General features: G+C 37.5%; 1 protein-coding gene across 1 annotated transcript in view; it reads right to left on the bottom strand.

Moving 5' to 3' along the window:
- The window catches only part of LOC149078160 (small conductance calcium-activated potassium channel protein-like), a 190,508-nt gene extending 169,335 nt beyond the window's left edge, over positions 1 to 21,173 (bottom strand). Inside the window, exon 1 of the mRNA XM_089241748.1 lies at positions 20,528 to 21,173. Within this exon, the coding sequence (XP_089097874.1) occupies positions 20,528 to 20,851 (324 nt within the window). The 5' untranslated portion in view covers positions 20,852 to 21,173. The remainder of the gene's footprint in view (positions 1 to 20,527) is intronic.
- Positions 21,174 to 27,278: the final 6,105 nt, after the last annotated feature.

The following is a 27,278-nucleotide window of genomic DNA, read 5'->3' as shown; positions in this document are numbered from 1 at the left end:
TAGTATAACGTCTCTTTCAAAATCACCTGCATGTCCTCTGGAACAAGTCATCATGGTAATTCAGAATTACCTCCGCGTCCCCTGAAACCTGCCCATCGACATCGCTAACAAAATTAGCTCCGTATACTCTGAAAACTGTCTTTTGACATTGTTTTTAAGGTCACCTCCGTGTCACCCGGAACCTGTATTTCTACATCACTTTTAAAATCACCTCTATGTACTCTGGAACCGATCTTTTAACATTATTTTCAAAATCACCTCCGCGATCTATGGAACCTGTCCACCGACATCACTTTCAAAATTAACGCCGTACCCTCTGGAACCTGTCTTCCGACATCATTTTCAATATCACCTCCGTATCCTCTGGAACTTGTATTTCGAATCTTCATTGATGAAAAAAAGACGTGCTGAAGAATACACCCGTCTCTCGACCTCACTTTCGAAAAATCACCTTCGCGTCCTTATGTTTCAATATCATTTTCATAATCATCCCTACGTCTTTCAGAATCGTCGTTTAATGATGTGGGAAACATGCTGAGATATTACTCGTCTTCCGATATTCCTTCTGACCAAGGGCGTAGCGGAAGGGGGGGGGGCTTGGGGGTCTGATCCCCTCCGGGAATGTGAGAAAATGAGCGAAAAAAAGGGGAAAAATGGCCAAATATAATGTTCTATCACTTTGGTCTCCCCCGAACGAAATTTCTGGCTACGCCCCTGTTTCTGACCGCCGATGATACCCTTTAAAACCAGCTCCTACCACAGAGGTATTTACTTCATAAGTCAACGCTGCAATCCTGGCAATATGCAAATTACGAGGCGAGACCCCCCCCCCCGAAGTCAGAAGAGGGCAGATAGGAGATAAGATATCACTATTTATTTTCCCCCAAACACGTCTCGCGACTAGATGCATATTCTAATTTCTTGAGACGAATTTGGAGCACTGGCGAGTGCTCTAGCCACGATTGGCGATATCATTACACAAGTGAAGAACCTCCTGAAATCGTCTTACTCGAGCTACTTAGAGTCAAGCTACCGGAGACAGACCGTGGAGGATGTATCCGACAGATTTCTCTCTTGTGCCCTCCTCTGGGTGTGACCCACCATTACCAAAGATTCGCTAGCATAGCAGTACGTTATTAAGGTATAATGTGTGCTCGCAACAATCGTTAAATCTTAATAACGCTGGCAAATTTTAACTCAACACGGAAGATTTATCACCACCACATCTTAGCAGCGAAATATAAACTATTTTCACTAAATATTGCTGAGAGGATAGATTTGAGAGCATCCAATATACATATCTTTTTCTCTACTGGAAGGTTGGTAAGTCAGGAAGGAGGCTACGTTGTTGGTGTGATCGATATCTTTTCCGCTCCAAAAAAATCTGTCGGAATCCTGCAGAAGAGTCACTCATCAGAGCGTTTTGACGTGTGGGGAAAAATTATTAATTATTTTTTAAATTACTTTTTTTTAAGGGAATTTCCACAATACTGTACACCGAAGTAGAATAATAATAATAATAATATCTCCAGACTCGAGTGGGTTTTTGTGCAGAAATAATATTCGGTCTATCGCTGGAAATGACCGAATATTTTCGAACGACGTTAAACGGGATCTGGAACGTAGGAGGAGATTGAACGTTTTCCGGAGAAAACGCTCAGAATCTTGCCATATAACGGGTCATCAATTATACGACCGACTCATCCCACAAGGGTCATCTTACGATATATATATATATATAGTCGTATAATCCCTATGATATATAACGAAAGGATTTTTTTCTGACTAAACAGAACTATCATACGTCGATACAGTTGTTTCGTGAAATAAGAGAGGAAATGTACAAGAAATATCGAGCTTTTTCACGAAATTGAATGAAATTTTACATCAGATTTCGGCGTATGAAACAATCTGTTCTTTCATGAAAATTGTTTGTTCGGGTTCTGTTCTTCGGGGGCACAATAATTTTTTTCGCGATAAACGCACAAAGATATTACCAGTTACATCTATTTTCAGATCAGATTGAGAATTGTTTTCAAAATGAATCATGAATGAAAATCAATCACTTACGATTGAAATTATTGGCTTAAAATATCGATATGAATTTTGATTTAATTGAAATTGAAGTTTTAAAATAATGTCTGAATTGAAAATACTCAGAAATACTATGTATTTACTACGAGAAAATCCTTAAAAATTTATTTAATTTTTAAAAATTCTTAGAAATTTATGGAACTCGAAAATCTTTAGAACTTTAGCTATATTCTTGAAAATTCTCTGAAATTTACCAGATTCTCCGAAATTCTCAAAAATATATGTAATTCCTGATAATTTAGAATTTTGTCTAATTCTTGAATATCCTTAGAAATTCGTTGAATTCGTAAAATTCCTTAGAAATTCGTCAAATTTTTGAAAGTCTTTAAAAATTTATCTGATTTTGAAAACTGAGATATCTAGTTTTTTCTTGAAAACTCTCATAGAGAGAGAGAGAGAGTGAGAGAGAGAGATAATAAACTCTGGAGAGTCATTATATAGAAATTTATATAGTTTGAAAATCCTCAGAACTTTATGTAATTATCGAAAATCCTCAGAAATTTATACAATTCCTGAAAATCCAGAAATTTATCCAAATCTCGAATCCCTTAGAAATCTGTTGAATTCTCCAAAATCCCTAGAAACTTATGTAATTCTTGGAAAATCCCCGAAATATATTCACGTATTTTTGGACCCGAGTTTCGATTGCGTAAATTAACTATTCATTGCGGAGATAAAAATTACCGTAAATTGCCATTCGTTCGTCGTAAAATGCCCATAGCCATTTAATTGCCCGGACGCGAATGCATAATCCATTGGAAACGATTCCCGCATGAAATCTCTCTTTAGAACGAAATCACCGGCTACTATTCAGTGCGTAGTTCTCGCAGAGAAGCGAAATTCCTTGAAATATTAATGAATTAATGCTCACGAGGTGGCTGATTACGAATCGATTAACCGAATAAAAGAAGAGGATTAGCGGTTTTTTATGGTTTTTACGCCCGAAATACTCATGTATAATCGACAAATGCGTGCAGAAATAATAAGCATGAGGTGATGCTTTTCTTTGGTAAAAATAAATTGGGATATACGTATCGGTCTGGGATATTTTTGTTCTCTAATGGCGTTTTCTTTCGATGGTTTCTTTCGCTCATCAGTGAATGCAATATTCTTTGATCAATCTTGAGAGCGTTTTTAATTTTATTAATGGTTGGAAAAATGGCCGTGAAATGATCCCTTGAGAGAATTTTCGAGTAATATTGAATAGCGTATTAAAGTAATGGCCCGAGTAAATGGCTATTTTGAAAAACCCTCACTGCACGTTGTTGTCTGATGAGTGAAGTTATTGGTTAGCGATAAAATTGACTGATGGATAGACTTTTTGGACGGAAGAAACGTCTCTTTATAGAGTTATGTTTTTCAAAAGGTGGTCCACAGGCCCATGCACCATAAACACGCAATGTAGACGATACAAATGCATTGGTGACACTAAAAGCGCGAAGTGGGAAATGAGAAAACGAAATACAGACAGTGAAAGAAAGGAAATGTACACAGTAAAAATACAATGTAGACAATGAAAACACAACGTAGCCCAGTGTCTCCCAGCCTTTTTTGTCCCATCGCCCCCTTCTTCAGAAATGTTTTTCTCCCATTGTCCCCCCCCCCACCCCAAGGCAAGCTAACGCATAGGATCCTATGTTATACCAATAGCTTTTACCACCCCACTGGACCATTCCATCGCCCCCCCCCCAGGGGGCGTTAATGCCCAGGTTGGGAAACGCAATAAAAACACAACGTATAAAATAAAAACACAATGTAGACAATAGAAACTCAATGCAGCTAGTAAAATCTCAATGTAGAAAGTAAAACTAAATGAAAACACAATGTTAGACAATAAAAACGGAATGTAGGCAATAAAAAAACTAAATGTAGACAAAAAAAGTCATTTCTTGAAAATTCTCAAAAATTTAGTAGATTCTAAAAAAATTAGCAGAAATTTATCAGATTCTAGAAAATTCTCAGAAATTTATCAGATTCTAGAAAATTCTCAGAAATTTATCAGATTCTAGAAAATTCTCATAAATTTATCAATTCTTTGAAATTCTCAGAAATTTATCGATTCTTTGAAATTCTCAGAAATTTATCGATTCTTTGAAATTCTCAGAAATTTATCGATTCTTTGAAATTCTCAGAAATTTATCGATTCTTTGAAATTCTCAGAAATTTATCGATTCTTTGAAATTCTTAGAAATTTATGTAACTGCAAAATTCTCAGAATTTCACCTTTCATCAAATTCTAATAATTCTTGAAAATTATCAGAATTTTATTTTCAATTCTTGAAAATTTTTATAAAGTGTCCTTAAAAAAATCTTCCGCCGTCTGAGGAAAAATCCGTCCTCAGAGTTTATCCAATTGGAAATTTATCGAATTCTTGAAATATTTTTAGGTATTTATCAAATTTTTGAGATAAGTATACAGTCAAACCTCATTAGTGCGTCACCCGGTTAGCACGTCACTCCGCTTACCGGATCACTTTTTTGAAGTCCCTATTATCTTCAGGCAGGGAATGGCACAGCTATGGCTTACTCCGTTTAATGAGTCACTCCGCATATCAAGTCATATTTTCGCTCTCCCAAGAGTGACTCATTAACGAGGTTCGACTGTATAGACTGATGTTTTTTCACAAGATGGTCCGTGAGTCCGTGCACCCAAGGATAGAATCCATTTAAAGCAGAAATACAGTCAAACCTCGTTAATTAGTCACTCTTGGGAGAGCAAAAATATGATTTGATAAGAGGAGTGACTCGTTAAACGGAGTAAGCCATAGCTGTGCAAATTCCTGTACGAGGATAATAGGGACTTCCAAAAAGTGATCCGGTAAGCGGAGTGACGTGTTAACCGGGTGACGCACTAACGAGGTTTGACTGTATATTTATTATAGAAACGCAATGTAGAAAATGAAAAAACGCAATGTAGACAATGAAAAAACCGCGATGTAGACAATGAAAAAACGCAATGTAAACAATGAAAAGAGATATGTACAGTAAAAACACAATGCGTAGACGATGAAAACGTAGCGTAGCCGTAGACAACATAAAAACAAAATGTAGCCAATTAAAACAAAATTTAGCCAATTGAAACAAAATGTAGATGATAAAAAAACGCAATTTAGATAAAAACACAATGCAGACAGTAAAAGCACAATGTAGACGATGAAAAAAAAAAAGAAATGTCGACAATGAAAACGCAATGTAGGCAATAAAAAAACGGCATGTGTAGACCAGAAATAATTTCCTAGAAAATTCTAAGAAATTTATCAGATTCTAGAAAGTCCTTGAAAATTTACCAAATGTTTGCAAATTCTTCGAAATTTTTTTAACTCTGAAATAGTCTTAGAGATTTATGTGAAGGCAAAATTCTTGGAATTCTATTTAATTCTTGAAAATCCCCAGAATTTCAACGAATTCTTGAAAAATCTTTAGGAAATATGAATAAATCCGCCATCTGAAGAAAAATCCGTCCTCAGAAATTTATCAAATTCTTGAACATTTTTAGAAATTTATCAAATTTTCGGTCTTAAATTACGTTTTTTTACTTTTTCGATGGGGTTTTTTCTCTATCAGGGAATGCATTGTATTTTTGATCAATCTTGAGTATATTTCTTAATTTTATTAATAGTTAAAAATTACCGTGAAATGATTCCTCGAGATATTTTTCGAGTTAATATTGAATAGCATATTACATTAATGGCCGAAGTAAATGACTACTTTGGAAAACATGCGCTGCAAGTTGTTAACTCTGATGAGTAAAATTATTGGTTAGCGATAAAATTGACTGATGGATGGATTTTCTGCAGGGAAAAATCGCCTGTTCATAGATTCATAGAGTAATGCTTTTCAGAAGGTGGTCCGCGTGTCTATGGGCCCTAGGATACAATTAAAGCAGGATTATTATTATTTACCAACTGGATGTGGAGGGCCTTGCATCACTCTTACTCCACATGGCAAAAAAGGGGGAAATAAAAAAGTAATTAATAGTACCATCATGAAGGAACAATTGAGAAATTTGTTTAAAAAAATCCCTGGCCAAAGTCCGATGACAAAAGACATATTAGAGACCATCGTCAAGTTGGCGTATTTTTTCATGATAATTATGTCCACGTTAGTTATGGCAACTGATCAAACCGCAATCATTATGCGGTAACTATTTTTTTTTCTCAAAAATTTGGCAGAAAAACTATATGTTTATACAATTATTTTTATACTTTTTTCCCTGAAGTTTAATTTTTTTTCCCTCTCGTCACATGGAGCTAATCCAATATAGCTGCTACAGGGTGAACAGCGAATAAGCCCTTATTTCAAAATTAAATATCTCTACAATAAAGATCAATAGAATTATGCGGTAAACGGTACGTTTATTAGCAGAACTGTAAGAATGTTGTACAGAAATTTCGAAAATTTAGTTTTTTTTTTAATTCTTTAAAATTGGAGATTTTGGGGTTCCGAAAATCCTCATTTGTGTGAAGAGAAACCACTGCATTCGCCTAAAGTTACTGCATGGGCTGCGGTATGCGCCAGAGGCATTATCGGCCCCTTCTTCGTGCGACAAACGATTACTACTGAACGTTACGTTACAATTTTGGAACAATTTGTCAGCACACATGGCGCATACCGCAGCCCATGCAGTAACTTTAGGCGAATGCAGTGGTTTCTCTTCACACAAATGAGGATTTTCGGAACCCCAAAATCTCCAGTTTTTTTTTTTTTTTTTTAATTTTAAAAAATTTAAAAAAAAACTAAATTTTCGAAATTTCTGTACAACATTCTTACAGTTTTGCTAATAAACGTACCGTTTACCGCATAATTCTATTGATCTTTGTTGTAGAGATATTAAATTTTGAAATAAGGGCTTATTCGCTGATCACCCTGTATATATATATAGACATGCGTACCACGTTGGCGATTAACAAAAACGGATTTGGCTCCTACCGGGCCGTCTTGTATCAGCGCATCGAGCTTCGACCGGGGATCTCCGGCCACTTCGTGAAATGACCGGGCAGTCCGAATCTTTGCTGCAATTCGGACTTTGGCCGCACTTCGGTCTTTAGCATTAACATATATATTCGACATCCATATTTTTATGGGTAATTTATTTTTCACCCACCTCGTCGAGCATAATATTGTGGCTTTTGTATTCGTATAAAATAAATATATAAATTGAGATTCTTCATCATGTTTTTTAACATGAATTTCTCTCAACACAAATTATGTTATCATGTAATTTATTAAATCAGAGAGAGTTAAAGCATAAAATTTGCATTTAAAATTGCGGTTTTTCTAGGAATATACTCCGATTTTTTTTTTTATCACAAGAATATTATATTTGTTTTTCAAGTTCCAAGTCCGTATCCAAGGTCCATGATGTGGTATATCTATCTCAAAGGAGATGGAGGAGAGTGAGAGAGAGAGCATAAAGAGACGTTAGGTGGCGCAATTCCATTCAGGAAGCTGCCTTGCTTCCCTAAGTATTGATCTTGGCTGTTTTCGGTAGTGTGTACCCTCTTTAATTCAAGATCAAACAGAATGCGCTGTTTAGGATAAGGTTGGGAATCATCGCATATATAACGCGGGAAAACTGACCCGAAGCTTTCCTAACAAGAGGTCAAATCGAGTACAAAACCATAGCGATGAGCACTCAATGAATGAATAAGTTTCAATGAATCGAAATACTACAGTATTTCAAACAAATTGAGAGTGAAATTGAAATTTTAGGTTGAAAATGTTTCAATTCATAGCTTCTAAAATTAGATTCTGAATTTATTATCATGTACGATATTTTTATGGTGAATAAAAGATAGGATGTTTCACCGAAAGTGTGGCTGGAAAAGGATACAATTTTCTAAATTTTAAAATTAAAACATAGTTATCGGTAAAGAGAGAAGAAATTTAGCTTCGATATTCCCGTTGAATATTATTAATTCATTAAAAAATATAAAAGTGGGAAGTTTTAAGCACTTCCTAGCCAAAAGGTGTTAATTAGTTAAATTTCCACCGGTCTTTATTGTGCTTAAAATAGCAATTTACTCCATAAAATTATAGAAGGAAAAAATTGGGAAATTCTCGATTTTTGGAACTTTTTGACTCTTTTCGACACGAAGAGTTTTTGAGGACGTAGAAGAATGGCGAAAATTTTAAATTTTAACTGAATAAAGAAAACTTTGTTTAGTGAATTTGTATCCAAATGTTACGGAGGTGAATTTCTTTGCATGTAATGAAAACAACTTGAAATTTTACAAATTTAACATTTTGTTTTTAATTGGGAACGAGTGTATACTAAAGGAGTCATTAGTTCAGTTCTTACATTTGCTTAGCAACGTCTACCAATCGTAATTTTGCAGAACTAACTCTAGGTTTTAGAACTAACTAGAGGTTCTGCGAAATATAGCAATGTTGTAGAGGGCGTGGATATTATTTCAAGAATTACCTAGAACATGGATTTCATATGGAGTTCTATAGACCATGCATATTTTGAGTGATTCCAAGAAAATATGTTACTTCAAGGGCTTCAAAGAACGTTGGTATTGTTTCAAAGAGTTCACAAAACGTTGATATAGGGCAACCATATGCGTTAATATTGTCTCAAGGACTTGAACGTTGATTTTGTTTCAAGGGCATGAACGTTGATTGTTTTGAAGGCCACTATATAGTCAAAGGACTTGAACGTTGATACTGGCTCAAGGTCTTGAACGTTGATATTGTTTCAAGGGTCCCATAGAACGTTCATGTTATTTCAAAAGCTTCATAGAATGTTTTTATTGTTTCCAAGGGTTCCATAGAACATTGATGTCGTTTCAACAGAACGTTGACATTGTTTCTCCTTAGAACGTGGGTATTATTTAAAGAGTTCCATCTAGTTTCAAGGCCTCCGTAGAACGTTGATATTGTTTTTAGGGCAACCCCATATGCGTTCATATTGTCTCAAGGGCAACCATACGTTGATGTTGTCTCAAAGGCAACTATATACGTTGATGTTGTCTCAAAGGCAACTATATACGTTGATATTGTCTCAAGGACTTGAACGTTGGTATTGTCTCAAGGACTTGAACGTTGGTATTGCCTGAATGCCTCTTGAACGTTGATATTGTTTCAAGGGCATGAACGTTGATTGTTTTAAGGGCAACTATATAGTCTCAAGAACTTGAACGTTGATATTGTATCAAGAACTTATACGTTGATATTGTCTCAAGGACTGGACGTTGATATTGTCCCAATAACTTGAACGTTGATATTGTCTCAAACCCTTGACCGTTGATATTGTTTCAAGGGCCCCTTGGAACGTTGATATTGTTTCAAGGGCCGCATAGGACGTTGAAATTGTTTCAGTAGCTTGAAAGAACGTTGATATTGTTTCAGGAGGGGTGGGGACACTTTCCTCTTGGCTTACAACACACACGAATATTACTTCAAAGATTAATTTAGAAAATAAGATTTCTTCGAAGAATTTTCTAAACATGGGAATTATTTTGAAAATTCCTGAAGGGTGGGGAAGTTGAGATAAACTTGTGTACTATATTATCAACGCAACTTAAACACATTAATTAAACTAGAACATCTCAGAAAAATTCTTAATTATGATGCCCGGAATGAAACCACTCGACATCTAAAAAAATTATCTATAATTTTCTGACCAAATATATCTCACCCAAACAACTTGGATTCGAACGAAATGCATCAGTATAAACGTATCAGTTGGAATACGCAGCTTTCGAACACGCAACGTGCCAATGAAATCGATCTCCTGCCCTAATATTGGAAATGTGAATCGAAAAAGGAATACGAATCCGTTAAAACAATAGTTAGGCTCCAAAAACGCGGCATTTACCGATCCAAACGGAATATTCTAATGTTTCTCTTCCACTCATAAAGTAGATGAAAATTCCGTTCACGTTTCGGAATTTTGTCGCGAAGATAAATGGAAATTCTTCCATTGAAATGTATTCATGTGAATGTTTAATGTTGTGATTTTCTCCAAAATTCGACAGCTTGTCGTAATCACCACTCGATTTCAAGAGCCGACTGTCGGAATTTCGCTACGGAACTCACAACGATGTTATTTTGTTCACTTTACTTTGTCGATAGTTTTCGGTTCGCAAACGAGTTGTTATAATACAGTGTTGTACGTATGCATTATTAAAGGAGCACTGGAACCCTTTTCCTCGTTACACAGTGGTTTTCAGGAGAACATATACAGCGATAACTATAATTAAATTTCAGAAAATGAGGATCGAGGAGCAGTCATTAAAATATAGCGTCGATTTTTTGGAAGCAAATGGCTTGCGAAGGCTAATGGCAGCACGAGTGAGAACACGAAACAAGCAAAACTTTACGATTTATACGGGGAACTGGCTATATGAAGAGAGAATCAATGAATTTGCCTTTCCTTAAAAACATCAATATCTCTTCATACAGTCAATTTTCGTTTTTATTGTATTAACAAGGAGCGCTGTGGTGGTTGGCTGAAGTTGGTTTTCAGTGGTTCCCAGTTTCGAAGCGCCGAATGCGAGCCGATTTCCCTGTTAAAAAGTCTCACCACAGAGAGAGCAACAATTTCCTTTCCTTTCCTATCTTCACTCATTACACTTCACTTCTGAAATATGTGGGGCATCACTGAAAAATCAGAATTAACACTAGATAATCACTCAGACTGTTAGGTACACGCACTTACACTTGAGGTACAACCGTACTAGGTAGTAAATTGCCTATGGCGGTAGACATGAATTGTGCTCGGTTTGAAAGAATTAATGTACGTATCTATATTAATTAAGTATTAGTGTAATTAATGTAAGTATTAATGTAAGTATTAATGTAAGTACTTAATGTAAGTACTTAATGTAAGTATTAATGTAAGTATTAATGTAAGTACTTAATGTAAGTACTTAATGTAAGTATGAATGTAAGTACTTAATGTAAGTATTAATGTAAGTACTTAATGTAAGTATTAATGTAAGTACTTAATGTAAGTATTAATGTAAGTATTAATGTAAGTACTTAATGTAAGTATGTAAATTAATCAAGTATTAGCAAGGAAAACGACATCTATATCTACACATAAGTTGCCATCTGGTGGCCTTGATGCCATTTGAAAGCTATCAGCAGAATGTTGCCGTCGTCCATCGAACGGATCCATTCAGCATATTATATATATATGCTGAAAGGTAGCGCACTCGTCCGACATACGAGAGACCGGGGGTTCGAGTTCCCATGAGAGCAGAGATAAACTTTCCTTTCCTGTACATCATTGATTTCTTTTCATACAGTCAGTTTCCCCGTATATATCGAGTTAACAAGGAAGTGGACGTATTTCTTTCATGCGCAAAATTTTCGTAACATAAATACGTTAGGGCCACGCATATATACACACACAACACATTCCGGCATGTACCGATCCGTAATAAATTCCGCAAAAGAAATGGATGCGTGATTAAGTAGTAGCAAAGTAGAAGTGAATGAATACAAGTTTCGAACAAAGACAACGGTAATGGTAGGACAATTGCTAAGTGTGTGACCGCAGAAAACCAACTTTTATGTGCGAATGCGGGAGCCGATCGTTAACAAGTCTCGCCACAGAGAGCAACAGGCCTACAACGGTAATATCGCCAACCATTATATTCCACTCATAGTTAGAAAAATTGATGGCAGATGACAGCACTATACACACATAACAAGTATTACACGGAAAAAAAACTTCACGTTAGGCTCATAACGCGTGCACGTACATTCCGGCATGTACCAATCCGTTTGAAATGCCGTAGAGGAATGTGAACGAGGCGCACAGATTCAGTAGTAGTTGTAGTAGTAGTAATAGTGTGTTGATTGGCTGGAGTCAGTCACGTGGCTAGCTGCTCTGCGGTCATGTTTCCATAATGACGGAATAGCATTGCCAAGACCCACTTTTGAACCCGATAGGCGGATAAAGTTGGTTTTCGGCTGTTTTCCAAATTAGACACCTGAATGCGAACCAATATGTCCGTTAAAAAAGTCTCGCCACAGAGAGCATCAGACCTACAATTGTACAAATATTCAGCTATTACATGCTACTCATAGTTTTTGAAAATACAGTAAAACATGTGTATAACGATTCTGCAGGGACCTGGAAAAAAAACATTGTTTTGACATGTTATCGTTGTAGACAGTTTGAGCGTTTGCGCTATTTCCTATTGGATGGCTGAAGTTGGTTTTCTGTGGTTCCCAACTTCAAGGCGCAACTGCGAGCCGATCTCCCCGTTAAAAAGTCTCGCCACAGAGAGCAACAGTCCTACAACGATAAATCATTCAATCATAACACTTCACTCATAGTTTGAAAAACTGGTGGCAGATGGCAGCACTACACATAACAAGCATTACAGAGAAACAACAAAAACTTCACGTCAGGTTTCACTACACGTACACGCACATTCCCGCATGTACCGATTCGTTGTGGGTTCCGCGGGGGGTTGTGGGCGGGGTGCATGTGTGGTGTAGCAGTAGTAGGTAGGGCTCGTAGGTAGGGTAAAAAAGGGCTCGGGGATCCATGATGTTCTTAAGTCAGCCACCTCGTTGGGCAATTTGCCTGTTGTGGTGTTGTATTTGTATTGTATTGTATTATGAGAATTCCACCGGGACCAAAGAAATGATCGTTATAGGCAAGTTTATCGTTATAGACCAGTGATTCCCAACGTGGGCGTTAATGTCCCCTGGGGGGCGATGGAATGTTCCAGGGGGGCGGTAGAAGCTACGGGTATAGCATAGGATTCTATCGGTTAGATTGCGTTAGGGGGCAATGGGAGAAAAAAATTTCTGAAGAAGGGGGCGATGGGACAAAAAAGGTTGGGAAACTATGTTATAGACAGTATCGTTATACACAGGTTTCACAGTAGACAGGAGCCCTAAAAATTTACCAAGGACACTAGATCCCATTCAGACTGTTAGGTACACATGCGCACTTCTGGCACAATTCATTCCCAAGTAAATTGCACATGGCGATTGATCAGAGATGTGCTCAGTTTGACTAAATGGAACCTTTTTGATGATTGACTTTTGATCATGTTCATTTAGCGGCCAAACACCATTCAGTCTCAAGGCTGATGATTGACTGACGATGATTTGCTGAAAATGACAAATGCTTGTACTTTCATGTTACATATAAATCTCGTGTTGCGGATAGAATTTTTTAAACGGGAATCGGCTCGAATCCGGGCCTCGGAATTGTAAAACTGCAGAAAACAAACATCAGCCAGCCAGCCACCGGGCTCGAACCCGGATCCTTACGATAAGCGGCTGGAATTCGCCAACTTTCTTTCTTTTAAACCAAGCACAACTCAAGTCTATCGCCATCTATGGGAAATTTACTACCTAGTGAGTTGTGCCGGAAGTGTAAGTATGTGTACCTGATAGTTTGAGTGCGTATTTAGTCAGCGCCTCCTAGAGATAGAAGGCCTCTGCACTGTTTGCCATAAACGTCATTCAGACTACCTAGCAAGTTTGCCAAATTTTGAAACACAGCATCTTATTTCGTTTCTTCTTATTCTGGCGTAGAATCTTCCTGATTGGCTCACAAATACCGCATAGTGATTGGATGTGAGGCATAGAATTCGCCAATTCCGAACCCGATCATTTCTTTTCCTCACAACGATGATACTGGCAAGAGCAGGGAATTTTTTCCCCCTGAATATTCTGAGGGAAAATGGACTACTTACTGACGTCACAAGCAGACTGCGGAGGCCTTCTATCTCTAGGAGGTGCTGATTTAGTGCTGTGTCTGATCTGATTTTACAGCACTTCTTCTTCTTCAAACCGAGGACAACTCAGGTCTATCGCCATAGGCAATTTACTACCTAGTGAGTTGTACCGGAAGTGTAAGTGTGTGTACCTAATAGTCTGAGTGCGTATCTAGTGTTGTGTGTGATTTTTCAGTGCTGCCATCTATATCTCAGAAGTGAAGTGAGTGATGTGTAGTGACTGAATATTTGTACTGTTTGTAGGACTGTTGCTCTCTGTGGCGAGACTTTTTAACGGGGAGATCGGATCGCATTTGCGCCTCGAAGTTGGGAACCACAGAAAACCAACTTCAGTCGACCACATTTTACAGTACTGCCATCCATATTTCAGAAGTGAAGTGAGTGAAGTGCAATGAATGAATTACATTTGTACGGTTTGTAGGTCAGCTGTTCTCTTTGGGGAGACTTTTTAACTGTGAGATCGGCTCGCATTCGCGCCTCGAAGTTAGGAACCACAGAAAACCAACTTCAGCCGCCCACATTTTACAGTACTGCCATCTATATTTCAGAAGTGAAGTGTAATGAATGATTTACATTTGTACAGTTTGTAGGTCAGCTGCTCCCTTTGGCGGGACTTTTTAACTGTGAGATCGGCTCGAAGTTGGGAACCGCAGAAAACCAACTTCAGCCGGCCACCGCTATGGCGACGGTGGGGGTCCGAAACCGGGACCACTCGACCACACAGCGGCAAAAAATTGTCTAACTGCATAACCTGTTCTCGCCCCCCCCCCAAAAAAAAATAATTTGTCCATGCAGTGTATATTACAAAAGAACACAATTTCTCTTTAAAATAAACGGTCTTAAATGAAAAATAATTCCTCTTTTTCGGAATTTAAAAAAAAACACCAAAAAAGTCTTCAAGGCAAGAAAAACTAATCAATTATATATAAGTATTAGTATATAATTAATAATTAATCAAACGATTCTGACTGTAAACTAATTATCAAACGAGTGAATATAAATTGATTATACTTAAAACAGGGACGAAAAACACAACGTAATTGCAATAATAATAATAATAAAAACACGATGGAAATTCATCTCGTACAACAACGAAAAAAATGGCGGACAAATTTTACTTCCATGGAATTCTCACTGTCTAGTAATTACATTGATTCTAGAAGACGTTTCTCACAGCGTCGGAAAATTAGTTTTTCCAGACTAATTATTTCACTAATTAACTACTTTTTAAAAGAAAAATCCTCGTTAATGAATGAACGAAGCACCCAAATTAAGAGGCGTGTATCTACGTAATGTTCTGGTGGACGAATCACGGCTGTAGAGATTGATTAGCATAATCAGGCTTCTTGTCCATCAAAGATGCTCTTATGGTATAAGGATGGTTTTTTACTAATTCTAGAATATTCTGAACCGGTAATTTTCAAAAAGCTGTCCGTGGACCTAAAAATCAGAAGCGGGGTGGGTTGGGGTGGGCTCCTCCATGGCCCTCCTCACAAGGGTCGGGCTGATATAGGGCTTGGGACGATTTCCATAATTTTTTGTTTCTTCACGCTGCAGAAAGGAGCTCCGTGGAAAGTCTGATCTGGGGGCCCCGACGAAGTTTCCAGCCTGGGGCCCCTTTTCCATGATGTGGGGGCCATCGGGTTCGCTGGGTGTGCTTCAGAAAGAAGCGGACGTTACAGGTAAAACCTAAACATAAGACACGCTTCACCCATATTCACTCTCTATATCAGGGGTGGCCAACTTCTAAGTATTCGAGGGCAGAAGCGTACGTATGATTTTGCCGCTTGTGGGCTACACGAATTTCGCCGTCCTTTTAAATTTTGTGGCAACTCATTCCTCGAATTTTAACACACTTATCCCCACCCCCTGTATATACGGCCGTGCTTCTAAATCACTCTTTTGATCAATCACATGCTTGCACACGCTTTAGATCCCTTTTTTGGTCTCTTACTGATCTGGTCCTTCACTCTCTAGGCTACGTTTTTGGTCATTCACATGCTCTCACACTCTCAAGGTCACTCTTTTGGTCATCACCAACTACGTACGTGCTCACACATTCTCTAGGTTACTCTTTTGGCCGCTCACTGACCTGGTTCTTTGCACTCTATGTCACTCCCATGCTCACACACTCTCCCAGTCACTCTTTTGATCAGTCACATGCTTCCGCACGCTCTAGGTCATTTTCGGCCACTCACTGAGGCTGCTCACCTGGTTCTTTGCTCTATAGAACACTCCCATACTCATACAATCTCTAGGTCACGCTTCTACTCACACGCTCTCTAGGTCACTCTCATACAAACACAATCTCGAGGCAACTGTTTTGATCAATCACATATTTGCACACGTTCTATGTCACTCTTTTGATCAATCACATGCTTGCACACGCTCTAGGTTACTCTATTCGTCGCTCACTCTCACCCGGTTCTTCACTCTCGAAGTTACTTGAGAGTATGTGTAAGCATTTTGAGATAACGAAAGAGTGTGCGAGCACGTGAGCGACCAACTCTCTAAGCCACTCGCTTTCTGGGCAGAAGCGGACATATGATAGTCTATGAAAATTTTACAGCCCTTCTTCCACTGTAGTAATTTTCTTGGCAACTCAATCCTCAAATTTGCAATCTATCAGAACTTGCCTCCTTGGGATATGGCCCGCTTAGCCCCTTCCCTGTAAATACGCCGCTGTTCGAGGGCAAATATAAGGGTCAGCTGCAGCGTCCAGGGCCGAACAAGGGGCAACACTCCGTCTTATAGGCGACACAAGCAAAATGACCCAGAAAACTCGCAGATTATAGTAATATGGTATAATAAATACAGGCAGTCGTAAAAATTTTGACTTCTACTTCTTCATAAATTGAGCCATCTCAATATTTTACCTGGTTGCATTCCCAACTAGAGGTAATACATTAATATAATTGCAGTTTCTTCCCCAAATTACTACATGCATAGTTTGTGTTTTACGGACGAAACATTTATTTCCACATTTTTGTGCAATAACTTTTTTACCTTATCCCTGATTTAGCAACCCTTGCCAAAAGGGTCGAATAGACGCTCGAGGAATTAATTCAAGCGCCAGTAGACTTCGAGACTTTTATAGCGTGCCAAAAGCCTCTCGCTTGTATAGTCTTGACCATCCCGAATGGGTAAACGTGTGATGGTACCAAGATAAGATGGAATAGCTTAGAACCACAGAAAGACTACCTGTAAACGTGAAAGGATGAACATTATGGCTAAGGGCCCCCTGTACGTCCATACGATTACATGGAACCAGATTTGCGATACAGGAATTCTTGTTAAGTGAGTTACTTTTTTTAAACAGAATATATATCAGTATTCTGGTAAGAAAAAAGTGTCAGCCTTAAACATATTATTTAAACAACCTGTTATGTCGAAATTTACAGATTAATGCTTCTCGGTATTCGATAAAAATACGCTAAAACCCTCTGTTTTGCGGACACCGGCGGGACAAAAGAATTCGAGATAGATGTGACCGTTATAATCAGGAGTTTGAAATACATACTTTTATTATACAAGGGGGAAATTATTATTGAGCCGTAGAAGAGAGGTGACCGCATCTGATGGGGTGTCCGTGAAGAGGGGGGATTTACAGTAATCATCCTTTCCGAGGGTGCAACTTCCTCAGTCGAATGTAAAATCTAAACCAGACCATCAAATTTGACACATTTGTGCTCTTTGGGATTATTAGTGTCAGCTGAAGTTTGGTGGTGCCATTGTGAGTCGGTATCCAGTTTGAAAAAGTTTCGTCAAAGTGAGCCGAACACAAAATATGCAAAACTACAAAAACGGAAGATGATGTCACGCGTCACTCTCCGCTTTACTACGAAAGTTCGACTCGTGGAGGCTGAACAGGACCGTGAAACGCAGCTGACCGTTCGCTTTTGTGAGCGTTGGCCCGAGTTAGGTCCGACATCCATGTACGATTCCATTCAGCTCACACGAGCTCTAAGGAAAGATTGAGATTCCTTGCCTCTGTAGTCTGTCTAGTGGTCGAGGGCACTGTACCTGTTTTTCGCGGGCCCCATTCGTGGCCTGCAGGCGAGGTGCGTCTGTGCACCTGCCCATGTCCCCCCCCCCCATACCTATATATTTAATGTCATTTTATGTACAGTGAATGGGGGAATTGTGAGCGCAAGGGGAGGGGGGAATTGTGGAAGGAGTCCTGCTGTTGGTTGGCTCGGTTTGGGACTGTCCGGCTTGCTGCGGGTGGTTTGTCAGTCTCGGATGTCGGATTTTCCACCATGGCCCACGTCTACTGAGACGAACCAGCTTATATTCCCTAGGGGGACAAAGCGGGGCCCACGGTTGGTCTGGGGGTCGAGGGCGCTCACCCGGCAAGTGGCAGGACGTAACTTCGATTAGCACATCCAAGAGATAGAAGGCATCCGCACGGGTTGCCAAGTTCTTCTCTAACGTCATTACGACTACTTAGCAAGTTTTCCGTATTTTCAACCATAGCATCCTACTTCGTTTCTTCTTATTTTGGCCTAGAATCTTCCTGGTTGGCTCACAAATACCGCATGGTGATTGGATGCGAGGCATAAAAATCGCCAATTCTGAGCCCGTTCATTTCTTTTCCTCACAGCGATGGTACTGGCAAGAGCAGGAAATTTTTTTTCCCGGAATATTCTGAAAGAAAATTGACTACTTGCTGACGTCACGAGAGCAGCGTGAGGAGGCCTTCTATCTCTAAAAGGTGCTCGTTCGATTTCCCGCAAAGCCAGTTAAATTTTCTTTCCTGGAGTTATCTTCACATCGAACAGCTGTCGAAACCTTCATTCAAACACACTGGTCATCAACAGGCAACTTGCCTAACAAGGTAGTGGTAAAAAAAATGCTTAAAGAGAGAACTTCAAGAGTAATTTTTGTTATCGAAAAAGGTGCGACTATAAAAATAGTACAGTGCAGTATAGTGCGACTATAAAAATTACTATCATTTACTATAGAAATAATGAATACGAATGGTCTGTTGATCAGGAAGTCTGCCGAAACTAATAGTCCAAATAATTATCAGAAAATCAATTAAGTACACTGCATTTTTACCTAGTTGGAATCAGTACAAAATCTCCTTGCGGTTCAGCTGTTGGCCACTGCTGGTCTATGTTGTATCTATCTTTACCAGACGAGAAAATAAGAGCAAGGCCAGGAGCGTCTTGATAATTTTGGGGTCCCCCAAATTGGAGCCCTCTTCAGCACCGATACCATATGCAGTATTTTGTAGGGGTAGGGAGAGAATTGTCTTCCAAAAATTCGTAAATTATTATAGAATTTCCCGGAATGTACTGGAAAATATTCATAGAAAAAAAAAATACAAACTCACAATTGAATGTAAATTTACAGAATAATTAATGAAAGAGATAATTCTAAACCTAATGGAAATTGGAACGTAATGAAAGAAATAATTCTAGCTCTCGCGCCGTGTGTGTAAACTCAGAATTACTGAAAGAAAAAAATTCCAGAATCGACCGAAATTCAGAATAAATGAAAGAAAATATTCTGAAATTAATGAAAGAAATGATCCCGGAATTAATGAAAGAAAAAAATCCAAAATTATTCAAAAAGAAGTGATTCCAGAATCGATGAAAGAAATGATTCCAGAATTAATCAGGGAAAAAATTCCAAAATTAATGAAGGAAAAAATTCTAAAATTAATGAAAGAAATTATTCTAGAATTGATAAAAAGAGAAATGATAACAGAATTAATGAAAGAAAAAATTCCAGAATTGACGAAAATTCTGAAGTAATGAAAGAAATAATTTAAGAAGGCGAAAATATGTAATATTTTGGGGCCCCCTGTTTTATTCGGGGCTGTATGTCCTTTCGGTCCACAACTAGAAACAAAAATGCACTTATCAAGGAAACAGATATTTTCTGGATATTCCGCTTCACCTCAGCGTAATATTTGTTTCCTTCGATATCTTGGGCTGAGAAAAAAGTCCGTCTATCTCAAAAATACACTTCTATCCTTGGGCCGCGGTCATCCACCCTCTCACTTGTAAACTCACGCAGTCTCTCACTACTTTCGTTGATCACTCATACGGTCGCGAACACGTATCTGCTCACTCACCCACTGAATTGTCCACTCATATCGTCACTCACACTTTGAATGATAACTCATGCGGTCACCCACTCCCTCACTTGTTCACTCATACACTCACTCACTCTTTCAATCGGTCACTCATTACGTCCACGAACACTCATCTGTTCACTCATTCACTGACTTGTAAACTCATACGGTCAACTCACCCTTCAATTGGTCACTCACGCACTCACTTGGTCACTCATATGGGACACTCATGCGGCCATCAACTTGATCACTCATACAGTAACTCAACTGGTCACTCAGCCACTCCGTCCCTCACACATCAGGACGGGCGAAATGTCTGACGCTAAATGTCCATAAGCAATATTTCACTCGATAGCTCTAATTCTCCATAGCTCTCCGTGCCCCCCCTCGACAAATGTCACGTGGCTCCCTTTTCATCTGATTTTTACCCGTGAATGTCCCAGGTCCTCAAGGGTGTCATATGCCCCCCCCCCCCAGATTGAGAACCACTGATCTAACCTATCACAGCCACAATGAGCTCGACGGTGTTTTCAATACCGAACGTAAAACATTCATAAGCATGTGTTTAAATGACAAAAAATTGCAATAAACGGAAATATACAAGTATAATTTTGCACAATTTAACTCTTACCTTTCCGTAAACTCCAGCGGCAGAAAGCTCCGTTTCGATGACCATGACTATGATGCCAAACAGAGCCATAACCAGAGCATAGTCACTGACCCTTCGCCTCTTCTCGAACAAGGCTTTCCTACGGCCCAGCCTGTACCCCACGCTGGGCCGATGGGCACTCGAAACATTACCTGTCGAGCCGGGTGTTATCCCGCCGAATGTCCTGCGGCGGCCAGCGTCGTGCTGACCACCACCGAGACTGCCGCACCTGCCGTCGCCCGGGGCGGCGAGCAGGGTCCCGCCGCATCCTTGGTTCTCCTTGAAGCGCCGCACAGCGCCGTGCATCCGAAGGGGCAAGCTCGGTGGCGGGCCCGCCGTCCCGGGGACCCCGGAACCACCGAGCGTTGCCCCCACGAAACCTGCTGTGACCCCAACACTGGCCGTGGTTGAAAGATTCTAGGGTTTCTCTCTCTTTCTTTATTATGACTCTCTTCTCCTTTTCCTACGGCTCCCACTTAAAACTCTATGTTTCAAGTCAAGTTTGTGTTTAGGTTTGTCTTTTTACGTATTTTAGATCTGGAGGCCATGATCACGAGCACCATGAGCACGCACTGGGATCTAGAGGATCTCTCTGCTCTCGACCGCTCTCGCTCTAATCTCTACCACACGCAGGAGATCTCTCCTCCAAAGCGGAAGCGGCTGTGGAAACGGAGCCAACGGCAGCGCCAACAAAATCGCCAACAGGATATAAACGGAAGCGAAATAAATTAGCCGTTTTAACATGGAATTTGGGTTTTTATTCTCCTTAGAAAATTGTATCTTTGGACGGATACCATTCATTAAATTCTAAATAATATCAAAAAATACCCCAAAAATTGCAAAATTCTGTAAAACTCCTTTTAACGGACACCCTCCCCGGATGCGGCCACCCTTCTTTTACCGCCAAATAACAGTTTTCTCGTGTATAATAAAATCCCGCTTTTTCCAAAACCCTGATTAAAGGTTACCCCCTCTTTTACGGACAAATTTTTTTTGTCCCATCGGTGTCCGCAAAAGAGAGGTTTTACGTACAATTGAAAATATCACCCCCCCCCCCAAAAAAAAGTACTTAAAAATATTCACAGTAGCAAATTATATATAACAGATACCCAAAAAAATTTCAAAAATACCATAAAAGAAAAAGCATTTGAAAAATATTCGATATTGCAACAAGAAAATTAAAAAAATGCTTAACATATATTCAAAATTACAAATCATATGTCTAAAAATATTCAAAATTGCAAAATTGCAAAATGTACAGTATTTAAAAAATAGTCAAAATTGCAAAATGTACAGTATTTAAAAAATAGTCAAAATTGTAAAATGTGCAGTATTTAAATAATAGTCAAAATTGCAAAATTGTAAAATGTACAGTATTTAAAAAATAGTCAAAATTGCAAAATTGCAAAATGCACAGTATTTCAAAAATAGTCAAAATTGCAAAATTGCAAAATGTACAGTATTTCAAAAATAGTCAAAATTGCAAAATTGTAAAATGTACAGTATTTAAAAAAGTAATCGAAATTGATAAATCTATTTGGAATATAATCAAAATGGCAAAATAAACAGTATTTAAAAAGTAATCAAAATTGAAAAAATACATTTGAAATGTATTCAAAATTGAAAAAAATACAATATTTAAGAAAGAAATAATCGACATTCCAAAATTATACAGTATTTGAAAGAAGTAATCAAAATTGAAAAATATACTTGAAATATATCCAAAATCGCAAAATTGACAAAAATTAAAAAAAAAAGTAATGAAAATTGCAAAATACACTGTATTTAGAAAATAGTCAAAAGTGCAAAATAAATTACTGATAAGAACGACATTTAATCAATAATACAATGCAATAACAATAATATATAATACAATAATATATAACACATAAAAATACATATAAAATACAATACAAAATATATACATACAATATAAAATACATATATTGGACGAGCCAATGAATTTTCAGAAATATTGACCTTGGCCCGCGCTTATCCTAGGCTAGAAATAATTGAACTTCCCTATTGCGGGGAGGGCGTCTCAACATCATGGGTCCTCAGGAAAAGTGCAGGGTCGTCTCAAGAGCCCCATCGGCTCTCCCCCCCCCCCCGGATACAGTAATTTTTCTAAGACCCCGTACTTGGATAAATATGCCTGTCTCTAGTATGTTATTCACATATTGAAGTTCTCGAAAATTTTGCCCAAATGTCGTTATCATGAACACCCCGGCCCCCGGGCCGTTCCAGGGTGGGCCCACGTATTAAGACGGCATTGAAATAGTGTTCAGGGGTCACCCGTACTTGGCTGGAGAGAAGTAATAGCTTACATATTAATTACATCCAGGAATTGCAGTACCATATCTCATCATATGCCCTCCCCCCTAAGGATATGAGGGCCCGAGCCCTGCCCATTTGGGGCCGCGAATTTAGATGGCCCTGGTTCCATGCTGTGCTGGATTCAGAATATATTAACATTTTCTCCCACCACACACATAATTCACTTGAAATCTATCGCCTCTCTCCCTGAGGGCCCCTGTTGAGCACTTATCGTAGTTCCCCTTCATCTGATTTTCACTTCTGCTTCCCCCCCCCCCCCAACCCAACCCAGAATATCCCAGAGACGCTAGAGGGCCATATGGCCAGGGCCGCAAGTAGAGGGGAGCAGGCAGGTCTCATGCCCCGGACTCGAGGGGGCACAAATTTTATTCTGAAACCTCTCCTTCAACATTACAAGGGGGCGTTAAAATGCTCTCTTGCCCCGTGTGACCAAGCAGCATCTAGTTGCGGCCCTGCATATGGCACCATGTTAAGAAACTGCGATCATCTAACACATAGTTTCCCGATTTTAACTTACTCTAAACAACGAGAGAGAAGAGGAGTATCTCGTGTTGGACGATTTACGGACTCACTGTTGTTTGCAATCTTATTCTTTTTGTGTGATTTTAAAAAGAGCGTATATCCAATATGCCACTTGCTTTTTGCCTCCTTTTTGGGATTTCTCGGAGATGGGAAATCGTATTGTCGTTAGACAGACTTGATTGCTTTACTGTGTTTCTATTTCATTGGTACTTTTCTACAGATTTTCACGGATTCCCACATTTGACACATCTCTCTAATCACATTTGAAAAGTGAGGGACTTCTCACAGTACGTGTGTGCACGAAAGCAAAAAATCATCAGCTTATTCATGAAAACATGACAATAAATAAACAAAGCGCAAAATTTTTGCTCGTAATGCGAATCATCACTCATTAATCGAGTCAATTTTTTTTTCAAAAGTTTTTTCTCGTTATGCGAATTGCTCGCTAACCGAACCGCTCGTTAACCGAAGTTCCACTGTATATATATATTTCGAAAATATTCAGAATTGCCAAAAAGCCAACAACATCGCCAAGGACACCGCCAACATCAAAGAAAACGGAAGCAAAAGAAATATCCGTTTTTTCCTATGAATTTGGGGGTTTTTTTTTTTTTCCTTAGAAAATTGTAGCTTTGGTCGGGATCATGACAGATACCATTAATTAAATTTTGTTTTATCTTTCTCGGTTGCTCTCGATAATGGTCATTTTTAAGGCAGTAAAGTGACGAAAAAATATGAAAATATTAAAAAAGAACCGAATGTGCTGAAATGTCGGGAAAAAACTATCATAAATTTTTATTGAAAAAAACCATTCAAAAAAGATGCCTAAAATATTTTAAAGAGCAAATATATCTCAGTTAAAAATTAGATAAATTCGTCCGAAATATATTTAGAAAATATTCCACATTGCAAAGTATATCTATAAAATATTCAAAATTGCAAAATACTGTACATCGAAGCTAGTCAAAATTAAATACAAGGTGTTTCAAAAAGAATCACCCGATTTGAAACGCGTATATTACGAAAAATATTGAACCTAGACACTTAAGATTAACTTTATATTACATGGCTAATCATAAAGTTTTTTTTGCAAACCAAATTAAAGGTGCTCAATATGTCCACCTTGGGATGCACTGCATATGTCTATATGGTAGTCAAATTCGTCCCAAACGTTTGCGAACATGTTTGCATCCACTGCTGCTGTTATCTTCAGTTTGGCTAATGTAGCTGGAATGGGAGGCACATAAACGTAGTCTTTTATAAACCCCCACAAGAAGAAACCGCGCACTATGAAGTCCGGCGATCTTGGGGGTCAGTGATGTTTAACTGAATCGTCAGGTCAGTGCGTGAAACTCGAGATTTTCCCTCTTTCGACCTATACATTATTCGATCAAACCCGAATTATTCGATTAAAAGCTGAATAGTTATGATTTTTTTTAAATTTATTTATGATTCTCTTTGAAACACCCTGTATAATTTCAAATAAGAAAAAATTTCAAAAAATATCCAAAAAATATCCAAAAAATTTCAAAAAATATCCAAAAAATTTCAAAAATATCCAGAAAATTTCAAAAAATATTAAAAAAAACATTAAAAAGTTATTTTTTAAATATTCCAAAGTGCAAAATTTATTTGCCAAAAATATCCAAAAAACATTCAAAATTGCAAAATACCTTATCGTTTTAAGAATAATCACAATTTTTTTAGAATTCAAAATTTTAGAATATGATTTAAAAATATTCAGAATTTTAGAATATCCAAAATAAGATGTTAAAAAATATCCAAAAAATATATTTGAATGTAAAAAATTTCGCAAATGTCCTGAATGTTCCAAAATTTCTAAATTAAATAGTATTTGAAATTACAAACAAAGAAGAAGAATTGTAAAATTGAAATACATGAAAAAAATCTTGAATCAATGAACAGCCATAAATAAAAATATCCCAAAATTAAAAAACACACACATATATACAAAAATCCAAAATGAAAGAATATTAATAAATATATATATTGTAAAAACAAGGGCACATACAAAAATATTTCTTAAAGAACAAAAAGAAATTCAAAATTGAAGAACATCGGAAAAGTTTATTAAAAAATTAAGGAATATCTCCAAGAAAATGGCGAAAAGAAAACAATAAATACACTGTTTATTGAAATAAAAATGAAATATATTTATATACTAAGATCTATAATATCAAGAACTATTAGAATATAAATGAATAAATATTCAAATAAATTACGAAATATCGTATATTACGAGTACAGTAGAACCTCGATTAACCGGACTAAAGGGGAGGGGGAAGGTAAAGACGGATAATCGAAAGACACAGTTGATCCGCCGAAAGTAAAAAAAAAGTGATTCAAAAATAACAAAATTCGAAGTATTTATTTATTTTACTTGTTTAAAATGACTATTCTCTGTGTATACAGGGTGTCCTGTAAGTGCTAATGGTAAAGGTATGATTCCTATTTAAAAAAATGCTCAAAAGAGATTCAAAAATTAAACTTAACCAATTTTAAGAGTGAAAATACGTATCAGAAAATATAAAAAAAAATCTACATTTCTATACGGGCCCTTTATTCTCTAACTTCCAATTGGAAATTGGCTGCCCTGTATCTCTTGAGGCCATCAGAAAAAATTCTATGTTTCTAAGTGCAATATTCGCTAAGTTATTTGAATTCAAAAATCGGAGAAAATTTGTGATAGAACAAAACACGCCCCTTTCCCTCATTTATATGTCCTTCCATAATTTTCCGATTTTTGAATCCAAATATTTCAGCGAATATTGCACTTAGAAACTTGGAGTTTTTTTTTTCTTTTGACCTCAGGAGAAACAGCGCAACAACTTTCTGACTGGAATTTAGAGAACGGGAGGGACAGTATAAAAATTTAGATTTTTTTTTATTTTGTTACACACTGTATTTTCACTCTCAAAACTAATGCAGGGTAATTTTTGAACACATTTTGAGCATTTTTTAAATTGAAACTACACCTCTACGACGGACGGTTGATAAGATAAAGGCCTCATGAGCATTTACAGGACAGCCTGAATATTCATATTCAGAAATCTCACAAAAAATTACACTTATCGTGTGATAGCCACACTACTAATATGATGTGTATCATTGTTAGCAGACGCAACTCATTGCAACAAAAAATTTAATAAATTAGCGACGAATACATCATTATTTTATACATTAATAAAATTATCAAACACATATTATCAAATAGAAATCAAACAAAATTTTTAATTAACGATAATTACAAAGAAAAAAAATAATTATGGAAATATAACTAAAAATGTTTAATTATTTAGAATAACGGCAATGAATACAATAATATTTAATTATCTCATCAACGGCATATTATGTAAAAGTAAAAAATATATATATTTTAGGTATATTTTCATTAATAATGTAATAATGAGCATAACAAATAATTGACATTATTGCGTTAAAACATTTGAAGTAACAATAATAATTTGTTAGTAGCCGCGTATATTTCTCAGGTATCCTGGTATTTTTGATCCTGCAAAACGGAAAAATTCCTGGTCCATTAAAAGATGCATTAAACTGTATGGACGTCATTAACATGTAATTAAGTGACGGAAATCGATGTTGCAGCAGAAGAAAAAAAAAAGTCCCAAACATAATCAGTATTTCTGATAATAACATTAGAAAATGTCGTAACATTAACGGCAGCTGTGATAAAAAATAATTACTAATTAATGCAGAATTTCTTTTTTTTTTAAATATAGTATCGATATTCGTTCATGGAAGCCACCTAGGGATATTTATGATAATGTTGTGACCGAATCAGTGACTTACTCGGTTTTAGAGCCAAAGACTTTAGTTATTAACTCGATTTTTT

Source organism: Pholcus phalangioides, unplaced genomic scaffold (assembly GCF_987345545.1).
Source record: "Pholcus phalangioides strain wild (caught in Gottingen) unplaced genomic scaffold, Ppha-v1.0 ptg000014l_1, whole genome shotgun sequence".
Taxonomy (NCBI): Eukaryota; Metazoa; Arthropoda; class Arachnida; order Araneae; family Pholcidae; genus Pholcus; species Pholcus phalangioides.
Note: the sequence above shows the minus strand (reverse complement) of the source record. Positions and strands in the feature narration are given on the sequence as shown.